The sequence below is a fragment of the Rhinopithecus roxellana genome, chromosome 8 (genome assembly GCF_007565055.1).
Source record: "Rhinopithecus roxellana isolate Shanxi Qingling chromosome 8, ASM756505v1, whole genome shotgun sequence".
Classification (NCBI taxonomy): Eukaryota; Metazoa; Chordata; class Mammalia; order Primates; family Cercopithecidae; genus Rhinopithecus; species Rhinopithecus roxellana.
Window position 1 is genome coordinate 121062082 of NC_044556.1, and position 22867 is coordinate 121084948.

A 22867-nucleotide genomic window follows, 5' to 3' on the forward strand; every position below is an offset into this window, starting at 1 on the left:
TCCTCCTCTAATTTTCAGAACATTTTGATTAAGATTTGTATTCATTCTTCTTTAAATGTTTAGTAGAATTCAACAGTAAAGCCATTAGGTTCTGGGCTTTTCTTCACTGGGAGACTTTGTATTATCACTTTGATCTCATTACTTGTTATTGGTCTTTTCAGATTTTTTATTTCTTCCTGATTCAATCTCAGTAGGTTGTATGTATCTAGGAATTTGTCCATTTCTTCTATATCTTCCAATTTATTGGCCTGTAGTTGCTCATACTAGCCACTAATGATCCCTTGAATTTCTTCAGTAACAGTTTTAATATCTCCTTTTTCATTTTTTATTTTATTTGGATCTTCTCCCTTTTTTTCTTAGTCTGGCTAAAGGTATGTCAATTTTGTTTAACTTTTCAAAAAAGCCAACTTTTTGTTTCACTGATCATTTGTATTGTTGTTTTCAGTTCAATTCCATTTGTTTCTGCCCTGATCTTTATTATTTCTTTTCTTTTACTAATTTTGGGTTTGGTTTGCTCTTGCTTCTCTAGTTCTTTAAGATACATCATTAAAATGCTCATTTGAAGTTTTTCCTCTTTTTTGATATAGGCACTTACAGCTACAAAATTCCTAGTACTGCTTTTGCTGTATCCCATAGGTTTTGGTATGTTGTGTTTCCATTATTTTGTTTCAAGAAATTTTTCAATTTCTTCCTAATTTATTGATTGACTCACTGGTCATTTGGAAGTATATTGTTAAATTTCCACACATTTTGTATAGTTTCCAAAATTCCTCGTTATTAATTTTTAGTTTTATTCCATTGTGATCAGAAAAGATACTTGATATTGTTTCCCTTTATTCTGAATGTTTTAAGACTGCTCAGTGACCTAACATATGGTCTATCTGTAAAAATAATCCATGTGCTGAGGAAAAGAATGTGTATTCTGCAGCTCTTGAATGAAATGTTCCCTAAATATATATTAGATCCATTTCATGTATAGTGAAGATTAAATCTGATGTTTGTTGATTTTCTGTCTGGAAGATCTTTGCAATGCTAAAAGTGGAGTGTTGAAGTCTCCAGTTATTATTATATTGAAGTCCATCTCTCTCTTTCGCTCTAATAGTATTTCCTTTATGTATCTGAGTGCTCCTGTGTTGAGTGCATATATATTTTAAATTGTTATATCCTCTTGCTGAATTGACCCCTTTATCATTATGTAGTGACCTTCTTTGTCCTTTCTTATATTTTTTGTCTTGAAATCTATCTTTTCGGATATAAGTACAGTGACTCTTCCAATTTTTTTGGTTTCCATGGATATGAAATATCTTTTTCTACCAGTTTATTTTCACTCTGTGTGTCTTTATAGGTGAAGTGTGTTTTCTTGTAGGCTGAACAGATCAATTAATCTTACTTTTTCTTCCATTCAGAGAGTCTATGTCTTTTGATTGGGGAGTTTAGTCCATTTACATTCAATGTTATTATTTATAAGAACTTACTCCTGTCATTTTATTATTTGTATTCTAGTTGTGTTATGGTTTCTTCTTTCTTTCCTTCCTGTCTTCCTCTAGTCAAGGTAATTTTCTCTGGCGTTATAATTTCATTTATTTTTATTTTTTGTATATTTATTGTATGTTTTTGGTTTGTGGCTACCACGGGGCTTGCAAATACAATCTTATAAACCATTACGTTAACCTGTTAACAACTTAATACTATTTGCATAAACAAAAAAGATGCCTTAATTTCATCCCTCTGCTTAACTTTTTGTTGCTTCTATTTATATGTTATTATACTGTCTATGTCCTGAAAAGTTGTTGCAGTTATTATTATTGATTGGCTCATCATTTAGTCTTTCTGCTTAGGGTAAGAATAGGTTATATACCACAGTTACAGTGTTATAATATTCTGTGTTTTTCTGTGTACTTACTATTACCAGTGAGTTTTGTGCCTTCAGGTGACTATTTTATTGCTCATTAATATCCTTTTCTTTCTGATTGAGTTACTCCCTTTAGCATTTCTTGTAGGATAGGTCTGGTATTGATGAAATCCCTCAGCTTTTGTTTATCTGGAAAAGCCTTTATTTCTCCTTCATGTTTGAAGGATATTTTCATCAGATATACTATTCTAGTGTAACATAGTTTTCCTTCAGCACTTTGAATATGTCGTGTCACTCTCTCAAGGCCTGTAAGGGTTCCACTAAAAGTCTGCTGCCAGATGTATTGGAATTCCATTGTATATTATTTGTTTCTTTTCTCTAGCTGCTTTTAGGATCCTTTTTTTATCCTTGACTTTTGGGAGTTTGATTGTTAAATGCCTTAGGTAGTCTTCTTTGGGTTAAATCTGGTTGGTGTTCCACAGCCTTTTTGTACTTGGATATTGATATCTTTCTCTAGATTTGGGAAGGTTTCTGTTATTATCCCTGTGAATAAACTTTTAACCCCTATCTCTTTCTCCGTGCCCTCTTTAAGGCCACTGACTCTTAGATTTGCCCTCTTGAGGGTATTTTCTAGATCTTGCAGGCATGCTTCATTGTTTTTTATTCCTTTTGTCAGCTCCATTTTCAAATAGACTGCCTTCAGTCTCACTAATTCTCTTTTGCTTGATGAATTCTGCCATTAAAGTACTCCAATGCATTCTACAGTATGCTTATTGCATTTTTCATCTCTCAGAATTTCTGCTTGATTCTTTTCATTAATCTCTTTGTTACATTTATCTGACAGAATTCTGAATCCCTTCTTGGTGTTATGTTGAATTTCTTTGAGTTTACTCAACATAGCTATTTCAAATTCTCTGTCTGAAAGGTCACATATCTCTATTTCTCCATGATTGGTCCATGGTGCCTTATTTACTTCATTTGGTGAGGTCATGTTTTCCTGAATGGTGTTGATGATAGCAGACATTCTTCAGTGTCTGGGCATTGAAGACTTAGGTATTTATTGTAGTCTTCATTGTCTGGGTTATTTGTAATTGTCCTCCTTGGGAAGGCTTTGCAGAGATTTGCAAGGACTTAGGTGTTGTAATGTAAGTTGTATCCACTTTGTATCTCCAAGCCAAGTAACATTGTGGTTCTTGCAGACTCATAGAGGTACTGCCTTGATCGTCTTGGACAAGATCTGTGAGAATTCTCTGGATTACCAAGAAGGGACTCTTGTTTCTTCTCTTACTTTCTGCCAAACATATTCTCTCTGTCTCTCTGTTGTGAACCACCTAAAGCTGAGGGTAGAGTTACACGAGCATCCCTGCGGCCACCACCACTATGACTGCACTAGGTCGACCTGAAGCCAGTACAGCACTGAGTCTCACCCAAGACCTACTGTGATCACTCCCTGGCCTATGTTCTCTCAAAGCCTGTGGAGCTCTACGATTAGCATGTGGCAAAGCCAGCCAGGCCTGTGTTCCTCCCTTCAGAACAGTGAGGTCCCCCAGGACATGGGTGGGTCTGTCCAGGAGTCAGGGACTAGGGTCAAAAAGGACTGCCCAGGAGTCAGGGACTAGGGTCAAAAACCTTGGAAGTCTACCTGGTGTTCCACTGTATTGCAGCTTAGCTGGCCCTCAAACTGAGATGCAATCCTTTCCACTCTTCCTTCCCCTTTCCAAAGGCAGAGGAGCCTCACCTTGTAGACATGATAATCCCAGGTCACGAGGAGTACTGCCAGACTACCACTGATGTTCCCTTAAGGCCCAAGGACTCTGAAGTCAGCTTGTGGTGAATGCTACCAGGCCCACGATTCACTCTTCAGGGCAGTGGGTTCCCGTTGGCCTAAGGCAGGTCTACAAAATCCCATCCAAAAGTCAAGTCCTGGAATCCGGGATCCCAAGAGCCCACTTGATGCTCTGCCCCCTGTAACTATGCTGGGATCTAAGGTGCAAAAGAAAGTCCCCTTTACTTTTTCCTCTGCTTTCCTCAAGCAGAAGGAGTTTTGTTCCATAGCCACCATAGCTGGTAATGTACTGAGTCTCAGCTGAAGCCAGCAAGTCTCAGAGATTCACCCAAGGCCCACAGTGTAGTACCTGGGTATTGCTGCTGGTTATTCAAGGACCAAGGGCTCTTCCATTAGCAGGTAATGAATGCTGCCAGGACAGGTCTTTTCCTTCAAGGCAATGGGTTCCCTTTTGGCCCAGGGTATGTTTAGAAATGTCTGGGAGCTAGGACCTGGAACAGGGCCTCATGATTCTGACTGGTGAACTATCCTGCTGTGGCTGAGCTGGCATCCAACATGCAAGACAAAGTCCTCCCCACTTTTCCCTCTCCTCTCCTCTCCTCAGGGGGAAGGAAAGTGTCTTTTTTGGAGCCACAAGCTGTGTAGTTTGGGGTTAGGGGAGGGCTGATGCCAGCACTGCCTTGGCTGATCATTACCCACCCCTGCTGACAAGTAAAAAACCACCCACACAGAAGAAACACCTTCATAAGAACCCAAAGTCAGGTGAACATGCATAGTACCTGGTTTTAGCTTCATATCTCTGAAAGAGGTACTGCAGAGATAGAAAAAAACAGTCCTGAATCACTGACTCCACTCCCGCCACCCCCATCCCCAGTGGCAGCAGTGTGGTGCTAAGAGGATCTCTGGGTGCTGAGTGAGGGAGAACACAGCAATTGTGAGGCACTAAACTCAGTGCTGTCCTGTTAGAGCAGGAAGGAAAACTGGATAAAACTCAGCCAATGGCAACCCACAGAGGGAGCATTTAAACCAACCCTAGTCAGAGGGGACTCAGGGATCTGGGTAATGATCAGTGGAGCTTTCTATTCCACCACCTTGGTACACCCCCCATTTCTTTATTTTCCTTGGCCGCTTACATGTCTTCTTTTGGAAAAATGTCTGTTCATCTGTTCATGTTCTTTACCCACTCTTTAATGAGTTTTTTGTTTTGTTTTTTTTTTGTTTGTTTTGTTTTTTTTTTTTTTGAGACGTGGTCTCCTCTGCAGACCAGGCTAGAGTGCAGTAGTGTGAACACAGCTCATGCAGCCTCAACCTCCCAAGTTCAAGTGGTCTTCCCAACTCAGCCCCCTAAGTAGCTGGGACTATAGGCCTGTACCACCACACCAAACTAATTTTTGTACTTTTTTTTTTTTTAGTAATAATGTGGTTTTGCCATGTTGCCCAGGCTGGTCTCAAACTCTTGGGCTCAAGCAATCTGCCTGCCTTGGCCTCCCAATGTGCTAGGATTACAGGCATGAGCCACCATGCCTGGGCTATTTTCTTTCTTATTGAGTTGTTTGAATTTTTTTGTAGATTCTGAATATTAGTTCTTTGTCAAATGCATACTATGCAAATACTTTCTCTCATCCTGTGGATTGTCTGTTTACTCAGCTGATTCTTTCTTTCACTGTGCAGAAACTTTAGTTTAATAAAGTTCCATTTGTCTGTTTTTGTTTTTGTTGTGTTTTCTTTTGAAGACTTAGTAAAATTTCTTTACCCAAGCCAATGTGCAGAAGAGTTTTTCCTAGTTTCTCTTTTATAATTTTATAGTTTTGGGTCTTATATTTAAGTCTTTAATCTCTCTTAATTTTTGTATATGGTAAGAAATAGGGATTTTAAAAATTTGTGTCATCTACAATTTCTTTCATCAATGTTTTATAGTTCTTCTTATAGAGATATCTCACCTCCTTGGTTAAATATATTTCTAAGTATTTTGTATTGTTGTAGCTATTGTAGATGGGATTTATTCTTGATTTGGCTCTTGTCTTTATCCTTGTTGGCATATGAAAATGCTACTGATTTCAGTATGTTGACTTTATATCCTAAAACTTTACTGAAGTCATTTATCAAATATAGGAGTCTTTTGGAGGAGTCTTTAGGGTTTCTGCATGTGCATCATATCATCAGTGAAGAGGGATGCTTTTACATCCTCTTTTCCAGTTTGGATGCCCTTTATTTATTTCTCTTGTCTGATTGCTCTAGTTAGGTCTTCCAGTACTGCATTGAATAGAAGTGGTGAGAGTGGACAACCTTGCCTTGTTCCAGTTCTTAGGAGGAGTGGTTTCATCTTTTCCCCATTCAGTAAGATATTGGTTGTGGGTTTGTCATATATAGCTTTTATTATTTATTTATTATACTTTATGTTCTAGGGTACATGTGCACAACATGCAAGTTTGTTACATATGTATACATGTGCCATGTTGGTGTGCTGCACCCATTAACTAGTCATTTACATCAGGTATATCTCCTAATGCTATCCCTCCTCCCTCCCCCCACCCCACAACAGGCCCTGGTGTGTGATGTTCCCCTTCCTGTGTACAAGTGATCTCATTGTTCAATTCCCACCTATGAGTGAGAACATGCAGTCGTTTGTTTTCTCTTCTTGCAATAGTTTGCTGAGAATGATGGTTTCCAGCTGCATCCATGTCCCTGCAAAGGACATGAACTCATCCTTTTTTATGGCTGCATAGTATTCCATGGTGTATATGTGCCACATTTTCTTAATCCAGTCTGTCATTGTTGGACATTTGGGTTGATTCCAAGTCTTTGCTATTGTGAATAGTACCTCAATAAACAGGCTTTTATTATTTTGAGGTATGTTCCTTATGTGCCTCATTAAGGGTTTTTCTCATGAAGGAAAGCTGGATTTTATCAAATGCTTTTTGTACATTTATTGCAATGATTATTGTTTTTAGTTTTGTTTATGTGGTGAATCACATTTATTGATTTTATGTCAAATCATCCTTACATCCTTGGAATGAAACCTACTTGATTGAGGTACATTATCTTTTTCATGTTCTGTTGGATTTGATTTGCCAGTATTTTGTTGAAAATGTTTTCTTCAATAAAAGATGCCAGTGAGACTGTGGAGAAATAGAAAGTTTTTACACTGTTGGTGGGAATGTAAATTAGTTCAAACATTGTGGAAGACAGTGTGGCATTTCCTCAAAGACCTAAAACCAGAAATACCATTTGACCCAACAATCTCATTACTGGGTATATACCCAAAGGAGCATAAATCATTCTATTATAAAGATCCATGAACATGTATGATCATTGCAGCACTATACACAATAACAAAGACATGGAATAAGCCTAAACATCCATCAATACTAGATTAGATAAAGAAAATGTGGTATGTATATGCCATGGAATACTATGCATCCATAAAAGGGAATGAGATCATGTCATTTGCACAGACATGGATGAAGCTGGAAGCCATTATCCTCAGCAAACTAATGCAGAAACAGAAAACCAAACATCACATATTCTCACTTATAAATGGGAGCTGAACAATGAGAACACATGGAAAAAGGGAAGGGAACAACACAAACTGGGGCCTGGCAGAGGCAGGGAGGAGGGAAAGCAACAGGATAAATAGCCAATGCATGTAAGGCTTAACACCTAGGTGATGGGTTGATAGGTGCAGCAAACCACCATAGCACACATTTACCTAATGTAACAAACCTGCACATCCTGCACGTGTATCCCAGAACTTAAAATCAAATTAAATTAAATTTTTTAAAAGTTTTCTTATATTTTCATCAGGGATAGCGGCCTGTCATTTTCTGTTTTGTACCCTTGCCATTCTTTGATATTGCGGTGATGGCTTCATAGAATGAGTTAGGGAGGGTTCCCTCCTCCTCAGTTTGTTTTGTGCCTTTGCCATGCTTTGATATTAGGGTAATTATGGCTTCATAGGAATTGGAGCAATTTTAATAGAATTGGTATCAGTTATTCCCTGTATGTCTGGTAGAATTCAACTGTGGATCAGTCTGGTCGTGGACCTTTTTTCTTTTCTTTTTTTTTTTTTTTATTAATTACTGATTCAATTTTACTACTTGTTATTGGTCTGTTCAGGACTTCTATTTATTCGTGGCTCAATCTTGGGAGATTGTATGTTTCCAATAATTTACACATTTCTTCTAGATTTCATAGTTTGTGTGCACAGAGATGCTCATAGTAGTCTCTGATGATCTTTTGTATTCCTGTGGAATCAGTTGTTTGTCATTGTTATCATTTCTGACTGTGCTTATTTGAGCACATTGTTGCAGTTATTTGAGTCTCAGAGTTGGGGACCAAGCTGGGTGGAGCCAGGCCAGGCAGGACCATCCATAGTCCTCCAGTGGCAGTCATAAGCACCAGCTCTTATGGGAATCCAGAGGGTAAGCACCCAGTGATGTGCCTGTGTGTGGAGTAGAGGAACCTCCACTGCCCTAAGTTCTCTGCATGGAAAGGGAGAGGCAGCCTAAACTCCTAATCTAGAAGAGTGGGTACTCCAAATGCCAGGAGACATGTTCAGGTGTAGAGTGAAGAGACCATCAAGTTGGCTGCACCAAGTTCTCTACTCAGAAAGGGGAGGGTGGCTTACGCTCCTAATCCAGGCAAGCGAGTGCATAAAAATGCCTAGAAATGCCCCAGAAAGGAGCAGAGAAATCACTACTGCACAGGGAAAGGCAGGGGTAGCTCAGGCTCCTAATCCAAGGGAGTGGGTGAGCCAAATGCCTGGAAATGTGCCCTGGGCATGGAGCAAAGAAAGTGCTACAGCACCAAGATCTCTGCACAGAAAGCAAGGGGTGGCGCAGGCTCCTAATGCAGGTGAGTAGGTGTATCAAATGCCTGAAAATATGCCTCAGTGTGGAGTGGAGGGAGCACTGCCACCCGAAATTCTTTGCATAGGAAGGGAAGGGTGGCCCATGCTTCTAATTCAGGTGAGCAGGAATGGGATTCTCTCTACTACTCCTTGGAACTAGTAGGACTCATTCTTCTGACTGACCAAGGGAACAGGTTGAGGCACCTAGCAATGACATATACAGAACTGTCATCTCAGTTCTCAAAGGCATCCCTGGTTGTAAAGCTTCCTGCAGCTTCAGAAACTCTCCTTCTGCTCCAGTTCTGCAATAAGAAAGATCCCAATTTCAATGCCTATCTCTGGAGTGCACTCCACATCCACTGCTTGCTGTGGGAACCCTTCACCCACTTCAAAGCAAGTGCTCTGAGGCCCAAGACAAATGCTCATGGTAGCCATCACTGCCAGATCACCAAACAACGATTGACTTTGTATGAGCCCAGTTTGAAAATGTTGCCCTCATCTTGATCCCAAATACTCCCAGACTTTCAACGGGGATCTGTGATGGATTCATCCTAGGAGAAAGAATAAACTGGAAATAGACCAGCTCTCACAATGAACAAAGCCTTGAACATCTAAATCCCTGGTTGGATAAAGAAGATATACCTTTAGCTTAACTGCCTGGCAGAAGCAAAAATAAATCCCCTCTGAAAGAAGATAAATTACTCAGAGACTCAAATTTTCTACACAGAATTTCATACACAATAGTTGACAGTTAATCAAAAACAACCAGAAGTAGACTTTTTTAATTACAAGAGAAAACAAACAATAGAGATAGAATGAAGATATCATTATTCATTATTATAGAGATATCATTATTGCAGTTATTAGATATACCTTTAAAATAAATATGATTAATGTAGTCAAAAGGTTAAATAATGAAATGGAATGCAGAACTCAATGGATGAAATCAGCAGCGTATTAGAAAAAGCTTAAAATAGAATTGGATATGTCAGAATAAAATATTCAAACTAAAGATTAAAGTTTGAAGAAATAAAAATGAAAAATATAAAAAGAGTGTAAGATAATATGAGACATGGCAAAATGGTCTAACATATAGATTTCAAAAAGAGAGAGGAGAAAGAATGAGGCAGAAGAACCACTGTAAGAGATGATGGCCAAGAATTTTCCAAAACTAAAATAAGGCAAAATAAATGACTAAGTTTGGACAGAAGGAAATGAAACATTTGAAACATTCAAAATTAGCAAATAAATAATTGCATATTTTAAACATTCCAGAAATTCAGAAAAAAGTTCTCAAATTAACCAATTTAGCAAGTTTTCTAGATACAACATCAGTATACAAAGATCAATTGGATTTCTATATATAAACAATAAATAATTAGAAGCTTAATTTTTAGACCAATGAAGCAGAATAGAGAATCCAGAAATAAAGTAAAGTGTAGCCAACTGATCTTCGACAAACAAAAATATAAAGTGGGGACATGACACCCTATTCAACAAATTGTGCTGGGATAATTGGCAAGCTACATGTAGAAGAATGAAAAGTTGATTCTCGTCTCTCATCTTATATAAAAACTAACTCAAGATGGATCAAAGACTTAACTCTAAGACCTGAAACATAAAAATTCCAGAAAAATAGCATCAGAAAAAACCTTTCTAGGCATTGGCTTAGGTAAAGACTTCATGACCAAGGACCCAAAAGCAAATGCAACAAAAATAAGATAAACAGACGGGACTTAATTAAACTAAAAAGCTTCTGCACAGCAAAGGAAATAATCAGCAGAGTAGAGCAACAACCACAGAGTGGGAGAGAATCTTCACAAACTATGCATCCAACAAACGACTAATATCCAGAATCTACAAGGAACTCAAATCAGCAAGAAAGAAACAATCCTATCAAAAAGTGGGCTAAGAACATGAATAGATCATTCTCAAAAGAAAACATACAAATGGCCAACCAACCTATGAAAATATGCTCCACACCACTAATTATCAGGAAAATGCAAATCAGAACCACAATGTGATACCACCTTACTCCTGCAAGAATGGCCATAATTTAAAAATTAAAAAATCATAGATGTTGGTGTGGATGTGGTGAAAAGGGAACACTTTTACACTGCTGGTGGGAATGCAAACTAGTACAGCCATTACAGAAAATGGCGTGGAGAGTCCTTAAAGAACTAAAAGTTCTTTAAGTTCACTTGAACTAAAAGTTAAGTTCATTTGATCCAGCAATCCCACTACTGGGTATCTACCCAGAGGAAAAGAAGTCATTATACAAAAAAAGACACTTGCATATGCATGTTTATGGCAGTACAATTTGCAATTGCAAAAATATAAAACTGACCTAAATGTCCATCAATCAATGAATGAATAAAGAAAATGTGGTGTAAATATGCCGTGAAATATTACTCAGCTATTAAAAAGGAATGAAATAATGGCATTTGCAGCAACCTGGATGTAACTGGAGATTATTCTAAGTGAAGTAACTCAAGAATGGAAAACCAAACATCTTGTGTTCTCACTCATAAGTGGGAGCTAGGCTATGAGGATGCAAGGGCATAAGAATGATACAATGAGCCAGATGTGGTGGCTCACGCCTGTAATCCCAGCACTTTGGGAGGCCGAGGTGGGCAGATCATGAGGTCAGGAGTTCAAGACCAGCCTGGCCAACATGGTGAAACCCCGTCTCTAATACAAAAAAAAATTAGCCAGGCATGGTGGCGTGTGCCTATAGTTCCAGCTACTTGGGAGGCTGAGGCAGTAGAACCGCTAGAACCTGGGAGGTGGAGGGTGCAGTGAACCGAAATTGCTCCACTGCACTCCAGCTTGTGCAACAGTATGAGACTTAAAAAAAAAAAAAGGATGCAGTGGACTTTAGGGACTCAGGGGAAAGGGTGGGAAGGGATGAGGGATAAAAGACAACATACTGACTGGCCAAGATGTCCAACTAGAAACAGTGGCAGTCGGAGGCTCCCATTGAAAAGAACCATAATAAGTGCGTTAATCTTTCACTGGCAACCAAGGTATCCAGGTTCTCTCATCAGAACTGACTAGGCAGCTGGTGTGATCCATGGAGAGAAAGGAAGAGCAAGCAGTGTGGTGCAGTGGCCCATCTGAGAGCCACATGGGTAGAGGAGCCCTCACCCCCCAGCCAAGGGAGGCATCCTACCCAGCTGGGGGGACCGTGATTTTTCCATGGAACTATGAAACCCACAGATTAGAAGATCCCACTCATGAACCCACACCACTGGGGCCTAGGGCCTTAACCCCAGAGCCATGCAGATTCTTAATAGCGTCTCAGCTGGACTCTGCTTAAACCCATCAAGCCCCTGGGGAGGAGGGGTGACCAGCACCGCAGCTGCCTGCTGTCTAAGCCATTTGAGCCTCTTAGGAAAGGGGCAGCAGCCAGCACTAGGACTCACAACTGCCTAACATATCAAGCTCCCTGGGCAGGGGAAGTGTGGCATCCATCTCTATAGCTCCAGGCTGTGCTTTTCCCCTGCTGGAACCAGTAGGACTGGACAGCTTGGTCCCAAAAGGTGTCCTGAACAGCCCAACACACCAGCTGTGGAAGACTGCAGCTAGAGGATCTCTTCAGGCCTGACCCTGACTCATCCTTCCTCACTGGGTGGGGCTTCCTGCAGAAAATCCAACAACTCTAACCAGAGGCTCAGGGACAGAACCCATAGCTCCCTGGGCCTGAGCCTCTAGCGGGAGGGATAGCTGCAGTCTCTGTGAATCAGCAGACATAGCCTTTCCTCCGGATAGTTCTGAGGAATCCAGGAGCCCAGATGAGTGGGTTTCCCCCCAGCAAATCACACCCCTGCATCAAGGGTCAAAGTGCTTCATTAAATGGGTCCTGTTCCCCATGCCGCCCAACTGGGTGAGACCCTCCAACAGGGGTTGTCAGAAACCCTACACAGGAGCGATCCAACTGGCATCAGGTCAGTGCCCCTGCCAGAAGATGGAGCAGGCACCCATCTTTGCTGTTTTCCAGCCTCCTTGAGTGACATCTCCAGATGCAGGAGTGAACCAGATGAATAGGGCGTGAAATGGACCCCCAGCAAATGGCAGCAGCCCTACAGAAGAGGGACCTGACCATTGAAAGAAAAACAAACAAAAAGCAACAACAACAAAAAAGTCCTCACAAAAACCTCATCCAAGGGTCAGCAGCCTCAAAGATCGAAACTAGGCAAATTCAGAAAGATGAGAAAGAATCAATGACAAAATGCTAAAAACCCAAAAAGCCAGAGTGCCCCTTCTCCAAATGTTTGCAATGTCTCTCCAGCAAGGGCACAGCACTGCACGGAGGATGAGATGGACGAATTGACAGAAGTAGGCTTCAGAAGATGGGTAACAAAAAACCATGCTGAGCTAAAGAAGTATGTTCTAACCCAATGCAAAGAAGCTAAAAACCTTGATAAAAGGTTAGAGGAACTGCTAACTAGAATAAACAGTTTAGAGAGGAACAGAAATGACCTGATGGAGCTGAAAAATAGCACAGGAACTTCGTGAAGCATACACAAGTATCAATAACTAAATCAGCCAAGTGGAAGAAAGAATATCAGAGTTTGAAGACCACTTTACTGAAATAAGGCATGCAAGCAAGATTAGAGAAAAAAGAATGAAAAGGAACAAACAAAGCCTCCAGGAAACGGGACTTTGTGAAAAGATGGAACTGGTGATAGACTGTGAGATGGGGCGAATGGAAACAAGCTAGAAAACCCCAACCTAGCAATACAGGCCAACATGCAAATCCAGGAAAAGAGCGGGAACACCATTAAGATACTCCACAAGAAGACAAACCGCAAGATACATAATCATCAGATTCTCCAAGGTCAAAATAAGGGAAAAAGTGTTAAGGGCAGCCAGAGAGAAAGGCCAGGTCACCTACAAAGGGAAGCTAATCAGACTGAGTGAACCACTCAGCAGAAACTCTGCAAACCAGAACAGATTGGGGGCCAAATTCAACATTCTTAAAGAAAAGAATTTCCAACCCAGAATTTCATATCCAGCCAAAATAAGCTTAAGTGAAGGAGAAATAAAATCGTTTCCACACAGGCAAATGCTGAGGAATTTTGTCACCACCAGGCCTGCCTGAAAGAAGCACTAAATATGGGGGAAAAAACACACCAAAATATATTCTTTCAGTTAAGAGAAACAAATAAAGCATATTCAAATAGGAAGAGAGCAAGTCAAATTGTCTCTGTTTGCAGATGACATGATTTTATATTTAGAAAACAACATCATCTCAGCCCAAAAACTCCTTAAGCTGATAAGCAACTTTAGCAAAGTATCAGGATACAAAATCAATGTGCAAATATTACAAGCTTTTCTTTACACCAACAATAGACAAGCAGAGAGCCAAATTATGAATAAATTCCCACTCACAATCACTACGAAGAGAATAAAATACCTGGGAATACAGCTAACAAGGGATGTAAGGGACCTCTTCAAGGAGAACTACAAATCATGGGTCAAGGAAATAAGCGAGGACAGAAAAAAAAAAAAAGGAAAAACATTCCATCCTCATGAATAAGAAGAATCCATATCATGAATGACTTTGGGTCATACTGCCCAAAGTAATTTATAGATTCAGTGTTATTCCCATCATACTACTATTGACATTCTTCACAAAATTAGAAAAAAGCTAGTTTAAATTTCATATAGGATCAAAAATGATCCCATATAGCCAAGACAATCCTAATCAGGAAGAACAAAGCTGGAGGCATCATGCTACCTGACTTTATACTACAAGGCTACAGTAACCACGACAACATGGTCCTGGTAAAAAAAAAAAAAAAAATTAAAAAAAAGAAATAAAAAAAAAAAACCCACACATTTAGACCAATGGAACAGAAAAGAGACCTCAGAAATAACACCGTATCTACAACTATCTGTCCTTCGACAAACCTACCGAAAGCAAGCAATGGGGAAAGGATTCCCTATTTAATAAATGGTGCTGGGAAAACTGGCTAGCCATATGCAGAAAACTGAAACTGGACCCCTTCCTGACACCTTATACAAAAATTAACTCAACATGGCTTAAATACTTAAATGTAAACCCCAAACCACAAAAACCCTAGAAGAAAACCTGAGCAATACCATTCAGGACATAGACATGGACAAAGACTTCATGACAAAAATGCCAAAAGCAATAGCAACAAAAGCCAAAATTGACAAATGGGATCTAATTAAACTAAAGAGCTTCTGCATGGCAAAAGAAACTATCATTAGAGTGAACAGGCAACCTACAGAATGGGAGAAAATTTTTGCAGTCTACCCATCTGAGAAAGATCTAGCATCCAGAATCTACAAGAAACTTAAATAAATTTACAAGAAAATAAACAAGTGTCAATAGCTGAATCAACCAAGTGGAAGAAAGAATATCAGAGTCTGAAGTGGTCAAAGTAGCAAAAGTGGGCAAAGGATATGAACAGACACTTCTCAAAAGAAGACTTTTACGTGGCCAACAAACTTATGAAAAAAAGCTCAGCATCACTGATCATTAGAGAAATGCAAATCAAAACCACAATTGGATACCATCTCACACCAGTAAGAATGGTGATTATTAAAAAGTCAAGAAACAATAGATGCTGGCGAGGTTGTGGAGAAATGGGAATGCTTTTACACTGTTAGTGGGAATTTAAGTTAGTTCAACGATTGTAGAAGACAGTATGGCAATTCCTCAAGGATCTAGAACCAGAAATACCATTTGACCCAGAAATCCAATTACTGGGTATATACCCAAAGGAATACAAATCATTTTATAAAGACACATGCACACATATGTTTACTGCAGCACTATTTACAATAGCAAAGTCATCGAACCAATCCAAATGCCCATCAATGATAGACTGGATAAAGAAAACGTGGTACATATATACCATGGAATACTATCTAGCCATAAAAAAGAAATGAGATCATGTCCTTTTCAGGGACATGGATGAAGCTGGAAGCCATCATCCTCAGCTAAGTAACACAGGAACAGAAAACCAAACACCACATGTTCTCACTCATAAGTGGGAGTTGAACAATGAGAACACATGGACATGGGGAGGGGAATAACACACACCAGGGCCTGTTTGGGGGTGGGAGGTGAGGGGAAGAAACTTAGAGGATGGGTCAATAGGTGCAAAAAGTTTATTTAAAAGAAATGAAAGGTTATATATGCATTCACATATTTTAAAAAATAACGGAAAAAAAAAGAAAATTTCTCTCTACAATTATTTTTTAAAAGACTACATATTGGGTACTGTGTACACTGCTCAGGTGATGGGTGCACCAAAATCTCAGAAATCACTGCTAAAGGACTTAACCATGTAACCAAATACCACCTCTTCCCCCAAAGCCTATTGAAATAAAAAATTAAAATTAAAAAACACCAATACAATAGCACCAAAAATCATCAAATACCTTAAAATAAAAGAAATGATACACAAAATGAATGCACAGAAAACTGGAAAACATACAGAAAATTTTTAAAAGAGTTCCATAGAAGGATATATTATGCTTATTTATTGAAAGATTAAATATTATGATGATGTCAGTTCTCCCCAAATTGATCTATATAGATTCAATGTATTCCCAAACAAAATCTCATTGGGGATTTTGGGTGTGTGTGTGAAACGTGACAAGCTGATTATAAACTTTATATTAAAACTTAAGTGTTTAAAAAGAGTCAAGATAATTTAAAGAGGAACTAGAGTTGAAGGACTTATATCATGGGATATCAAGATGCATTACACATTAAGGTCATGCAGTAGTGACACAATGATAGACAGAATGGAGCCAAGACATTGACCACACACAATTTATGATCTAGGTGACACTGCCAAGCAGTAAAGTAAGAGCAGTTTTTCTCTTAACGGTGCAGGATCAACTATACAGGTATATAAAAATATCTTGACCACAACTTCATGCTGTATAACTCCGAATGGATGGTAGATATAAGCATAAAAGGTAAAATAGTAAAGCTTCTAGAAGTAAATATAGAAGAATATCTTTATGGCTTGAGACAAGCAAACATTTCCTAAACAGTACCTCAAAATTAACTAACTGTAAATGTAAAGATGATAAATTAAACCACATTGAAATTAAGGATTTCTGTTAGTTAAAAAAACAAATGTAAATGGAGAAGTTTAGCCATGAGATAGGAGAAGATATTGTAAGACATGCACCATTTTAAAAAGATTAGTACTCAGAACTTTAAAATGCCTACAAGTGACAAAGAAAAAGATAACTCAATATACAAGCAGGCAAGAGACTTATCTGAATAAGCATTTCAGAAAAGAAGACATCCAAATGGCCAGTAAATACACACATGATCTTATTAATCAACAACAAAAAATGAGAATTAAAGTTACAATGTGATATTATCACCAAACCTATGAGGATGACTGAAAGGAAAAATTTTAACAATATCAATTGTCCGGAGGACATAGAGCAATGAAAATGTTAGCATACTATTGGTAGGAGTGAAAACTGGTACAGCCACTTTGGATAACTGTTTAGCCGTAACTGCTAAAGTTGAACATAAGCATGCCCAGGAAATCCACCAGTTATATACCAAACAGCAGTTATACAAATACATGCCAAAATTCATGTACAAGAATGCCCATAAGTTCATTATTCATCATGGCCCCAAACTGGAAACAACACAAACGCCCATCAACAGCAGAATGGACTTAGAAAAATGATGCATTCATAAGATACACTAGTATATAGCAGGTTCAGAAATTATTTCTGTTAAAGGCCCAATAGTAAATATTTTAGACTTTCAGTGCCATACAGTCTCTGTTGCAACTTCTCAACTCTGCTGTGGTAGGGTGAAAACAGCCATAGATATGTAAACAAATGAGCCAGTGTGAATGGCTGTATCTCAGGAAAACTTTATTTGCTAGCCTCTGCCATGTAGCAATGGAAATGAGCAAACTATTGCTACATCAAAGAACATGGGTGAATCTTAAAATGTCATGTGAAGCAAAAGAAGGCAGACACAAAAGAATCTATTCTGAAATGTGGAGGAGGAGACTGGGAGAGCCTTTAAGGAGGCTTCCAGGATGCTGCTAATACTCTATTTAATAACCTAAGTGGTAGCCCTGGTGTGTTCCTTTTGTGGTCATTCACCGAGCTGTTGAATATGATTCGTGCACATTTATACTCTCATCTATCTTTCGATAAACAATTTTATGAGACAATAGTTACAAGTACTAAAAGATGACTCAAGGATAATCTAGAGATGCTTTGCTTTGAAAAAAGCAAAGAAGGTAGCCAGATAACATCAGAAAATTTATTTTCATAATGCATGTTGCAGTAACTTTAATTTTTATTGTGTGCATAGGATATTTGGCAAAATCTGGTGGTCATTTACTGCTTAGAGCTGAAATTGAAGTCATGCTTGATGGTGAGTATTGAGGTTATAACAAAATCTTTATGCATAAATCTAAATACATTTACTATTTGTGATTCTAGTCACATATGAGTTCTGTTAGGGTGCCAGGCCAGATAGGAAGAGGGTGGTAGTAGTGGTTGGATAATTATGGAAGAATCAATGAAAGGACTGGGTTAAGAGGTATGTATGTTTTTTCTCTTTCTATTCTATTTCCCCTTACTCTCTTTCCCTGTTTCAGTCACTCCATGTATTCCACTAATTGTCTGAGAACTGTCATCCTAGAGCCGTTGGGAACTTTAGAAAGTTGAAAATTCATTTACTCATTCATCTAACAAATGTTTTTTAGCATCTCTTATGTTTATGTGACAGCACTATTTACTGCTAGCAACAGAGTTGCAAATAAAGCAGTCTCTTCCCTCAGAGAATTCACATTTTAGTAGATAGCATTATACAACACATTTGCAGAGGAGGGAATTAAAGAAGGGTAATATTAGTCTATCAAAATGTTTGGGTCTTAGGAATCTCCCTTAGCCTCTGTCTATTGTCCCATCGGGGTCAGAATTACAAATAGTGAGTTATAAAAACAAGTTGGCTGCCTTCCTTCCTTTCTTTCTTTCTTACTAGACTAGTTTTTTAGAACCGTTTCAGGTTCACAGCAATATTGAGCTGCAGGTACAGAGATTTCCCAAGTACCTTCTCTCCTCACCTATGCTTAGCCTCCCCCATTATCGACATCCCCCACCAGAGTGGTACATTTATTATAATTCATGGACCTACATTTATACGTCATTACCTTCCTTCCTTATTCATTCATCCATTCATTCATTCACTCACTCACTCACTCATTCATTCAACACATATTTGACTACCTGCTAAATGCCAAACACTAGAATTTTCCATCTTTCTTACAGTCATTTTCTTCTTTCACTCCCCTTTCTCCTGCTCCTTCTCATCTCTCTGTTTTCTAAATCTCCCCCCTTTGTTTCTATTTCTTTTATCAAGAAATAAAATAGTAATTTCTCACAGTCCACTATCTGGATATAATGGTATTAGCATTTTGTATAATGATATTAGCATTTTGGTCTATGTATTATCCCGGGTTTTTTTTTCTTTTTTTTTTTTTTTTTTTTTTTTTTTGAGACGGAGTCTCCCTCTGCCGCCCAGCTGGAGTACAGTGGCAAGATCTCCGCTCACTGAAAGCTCCGCCTCCCAGGTTCCAGCGATTCTCCTGCCTCAGCCTCCAGAGTAACTGGTACTACAGGCGTGGGCCACCATGCCTGGCTAATTTTTTGTATTTTTAGTAGAGACAGGGTTTCACCATGTTAGCCAGGATGGTCTCGATCTCCTGACCTCAAGATCCGCCTGCCTCAGTCTCCCAAAGTGCTGGGATTACAGGCATGAGCCACCGTGCCCTGTCTATCCAGGATATTTTTAAATAATAAAAGCTATTATATATTTTTAACTATCATAACTGTTTTATAACTTTTTTCACTTAGCTGTTTAATATAAACATCTTTCTATGCCAAGAAATAGGGGCCTACAACATGTTAATACATATGTAGTATTTCATTTTATATTCCTAACTTTTAGGCAGTTCCCTATTAATGAACATTTAGACTGATTTTAACTTTTTCATTATGACCAATATGAACCTCTTCCTCAATATACGAATACCTGTTTATGCTATCTAGAAAAATGCTCAACACATAAAAGGTCCTCGGTAATTTTTAGTGAATATTCCCATTTTTCTTTTAATGGGGTCTGGTGGGGATAGATGATAAAACTTCCTGAATGCTATCAGTCAAAGTTACAAAATGCAGAGGGAATGAAGAGGAGAGATGGAGAGAAGGGGGCACTCTGTGAAAGGTGGCAGGGCTGTTTAGAATTAAAGTTTCATGGCCTCTAAGAAAAAGATAACTTGAACTAAAGTCTCTTCTGATATTACAGTTATTGAACGACTGCTCCGAGATGAAGACCCTGTGATCAAAGAGTTGGCTGAAATAACCTACGATATTTTTAAGAAAATAGCCGATAAACTGACCTCTGCAACTCTTAAACAAAACTTCCAAAAATTGCTTAAATTCTTCTACATCAAAAAATTGAAGCCTCTTTACAATTATAACTCACTCAAGGACCAGATAGACAGTCCCACAGACAGTAAAGATATCAAGAATGATAAGACTTTATAGAAGAGAATGATGATGACATTCATCATTCATAAACAATGGGAAGTCAACAATGTCTTGGAGCTGACCTTAGAAGAAGAATGATTTTTCTTTCCCTCCTGACAACTTGAGTCTGTTTGTAGATGCTTTTCTGAAAAATGCTGGAAGCTTTTACTGTTTCTTCTTAATTCTCTATTCAAATATAGAAATCTGAGAGACCTGGTGTCTCTCTCTGACAGTGATCAGAAGCCCTATTTCATCAAAATCACTAATAATTGAAAATAACATAAGCAAAGTGTTTGATGAGAAGCTCTTGGAACTTGATTCAGTCCATAAGCATCTACTGAGCACCTTCTAAGTGCCAGATACTGTGTTAGGCAGTGGAGACATTTGGATGATACAGACAAGGTTCCTGACCTCAGGATGGGCACAGTCTAGTGACACATAGTGTGTTCATTTCTATCCTGCTCGGAGAAATACTGCCTAGGGCAGTGTTAACAAAAAAGATGTGGAACTTGAAAAATGGGAGAAGAAAATGTATTCTGGGTAAAGGTATTGAGCAATAAGAGTGTAGGGGAAAGCGGAGGAGTTTGTGGGTACAACTATGAGGAGGAAAGAAGAATGAGAAGAGCTGATACCCAAGGGAAGACTACTTTATGCTAATGGGTTTGAGCTTTTTAAAAGAAAGATTGGACAGTCCATCATAGTCAGTGCTCCCATTGCCATCAGAATTATAAAACCTCATCAATGATCTTGCTCAACTTAAGGCTAAGGCTTATCCTTCACTCCTCCTACCTTACCTTCTCTGGATCCCCATATCCTCACCTGAGCATAAGCCATTCTAGCCACAGTAAACTACTTGTAATTAGATGAAAGCACTTTTTCTCTGTTGATTCAGATGTAGTGGCATCTGAATTTGTAATGTGTCAACTTGCAGTTCAAGTACATTTTCCTTTCTTTGCTGGGTCACTTCTCTAGTATTGTATGGCAGCCATTCCAGCTTCCCCTACATTCTCCTTCAGCTTCTCTGACTTCTGGGCCAGGTGAGTTTAGTTTTATTGACAAAGGATTCCAGCTTCTCCTGCAGAATACCCACATCATCAACATCAATATTGGAAGCAGTAAGAGATGGACAGAGTTTTGAGCTTGTGGGTTCTACCTTGTCCTTGCTCTTCCCATTTCACATACACCTTCCCTCCCAACTGCCTGCCCTGCATATTTCAAGTTCCAGGATCAGATGTGAAAATGATAGACTTCAGAGACTAGACTACTTATCCTGCTTCCACAATTTCATATGGTCAAATCCCCAGTTCTGCTTCTCTAGTTGAATCCTGACGGATGTATCTGGGATCCATTTTCTTTCCTTCTTTGATCAAGTTGGGTGGGTGTTGTTCCTATATTTTGCCTTAACACCCTATGATTATACCTTTCATTGTTTTTAATCACACTGTAATAAAATTATCTATTTCCTTCTCCTTCTGCCTCATAAAATGGAAGTTTCATGAAAGCAACTATCATGTCTTACACTTGGTTGTGTGCTCTTCAACACTTGTTGAAATGTTAACAAGACATATTACCTTCACACTTCAGTAAAAGTTTTTACATATTTATGAAACGTGGAGTAATAAAAAATGACTAGAAGCAAAGAATACATAATTTTAATTTATACCTTAACCTGTATTATTTTATATATCCAGGTGTCCCAGATCTCACCTTTCAAAATTAGGGCAAATTTTCATTCCCACCTAATGAACTAGCAGAATACCTAAAGAGGTAGGTTGAATAATGACCTCCCCCAAAATATCCACTTCCTAATCCCTGGAATCTGCAGATATTTTGCTTTATGCGGCAAAAGGAACTTAACAGATGTGATTAAGAATCTTGAGATGGGGAGATTATTTTGGATTATCTAGGTGGGCCCAATGTAATCATAGATTCTTTATAAGAGGAATATGGGAGGTCAGTGAGAAAGGGGATTCACGAAGATGCTACACTTCTTTCTGCAGGTGGAGGTAGGGTCCATGAGCGAAAAAAATGCAAGGAATACAGGTCTAGGAGCTGAAAAAGGCAAGGAAATAGATTTCTATAGAATTTCCAGTGAGCAAGGTCCTACATACATCTTTTTTTATTTTATTTTATTTTATTTTTTGAGATGGAGTCTCGCTTTGTCACTCAGGCTGGAGTGCAGTGGCGCGATCTCGGCTCACTGCAAGCTCTGCCTCCCAGGTTCACGCCATTCTCCTGCCTCAGCCTCCCAAGTGGCTGGGACTACAGGCGTCCGCCACCACGCCCAGCTAATTTTTTTTTTTTTTTGTATTTTTAGTAGAGATAGGCTTTCACCGTGCTAGCCAGGATGGTCTCGATCTCTTGACCTCGTGATCTGCCCTCCTTGGCCTCCCAAAGCGCTGGGATCACAGGCATGAGCCACCGCAGCCGGCCCTACATACATCTTGACTTTGGCCCAGTGAAACCCACTTGGGACACCTGACATCCAGAATTGTATGAAATAAATTCATGTTGTTTTAAGGCCCTGTTTGTGGTAATTTGCTAGAGCAGTGAAAGGAATTTAACATACCTATATTTCTGCAAAACAAAGAAAATCAATTCAACCAATACCCATCAATCAACCAGAGAGCAACTGATATATTAGGCCTTATACAAAGGTTGATATTTCTTTAAAAGGTCTGATAATCCTATTAGACATGATCTTCATCATCTCCTGGTTCTCTCTCCTCCTTCTCCTTTCCGTATCTTCTCTTCACGCCACATTTTCCTGATTTCTTCAGGATCTCTGAGTTGTTTTCACTTTACTTGGTAA

At 38.9% G+C, this 22867-nt stretch overlaps 1 protein-coding gene across 1 annotated transcript in view; it reads left to right on the forward strand.

Moving 5' to 3' along the window:
• MROH9 (maestro heat like repeat family member 9) overlaps window positions 1–20073 on the forward strand; it is a 124116-nt gene extending 104043 nt beyond the window's left edge. Inside the window, exons 20-21 of the mRNA XM_030934948.1 lie at window positions 17834–17896; window positions 19832–20073. Of these exons, the coding sequence (XP_030790808.1) occupies window positions 17834–17896; window positions 19832–20073 (305 nt within the window). The remainder of the gene's footprint in view (window positions 1–17833; window positions 17897–19831) is intronic.
• Window positions 20074–22867: the final 2794 nt, after the last annotated feature.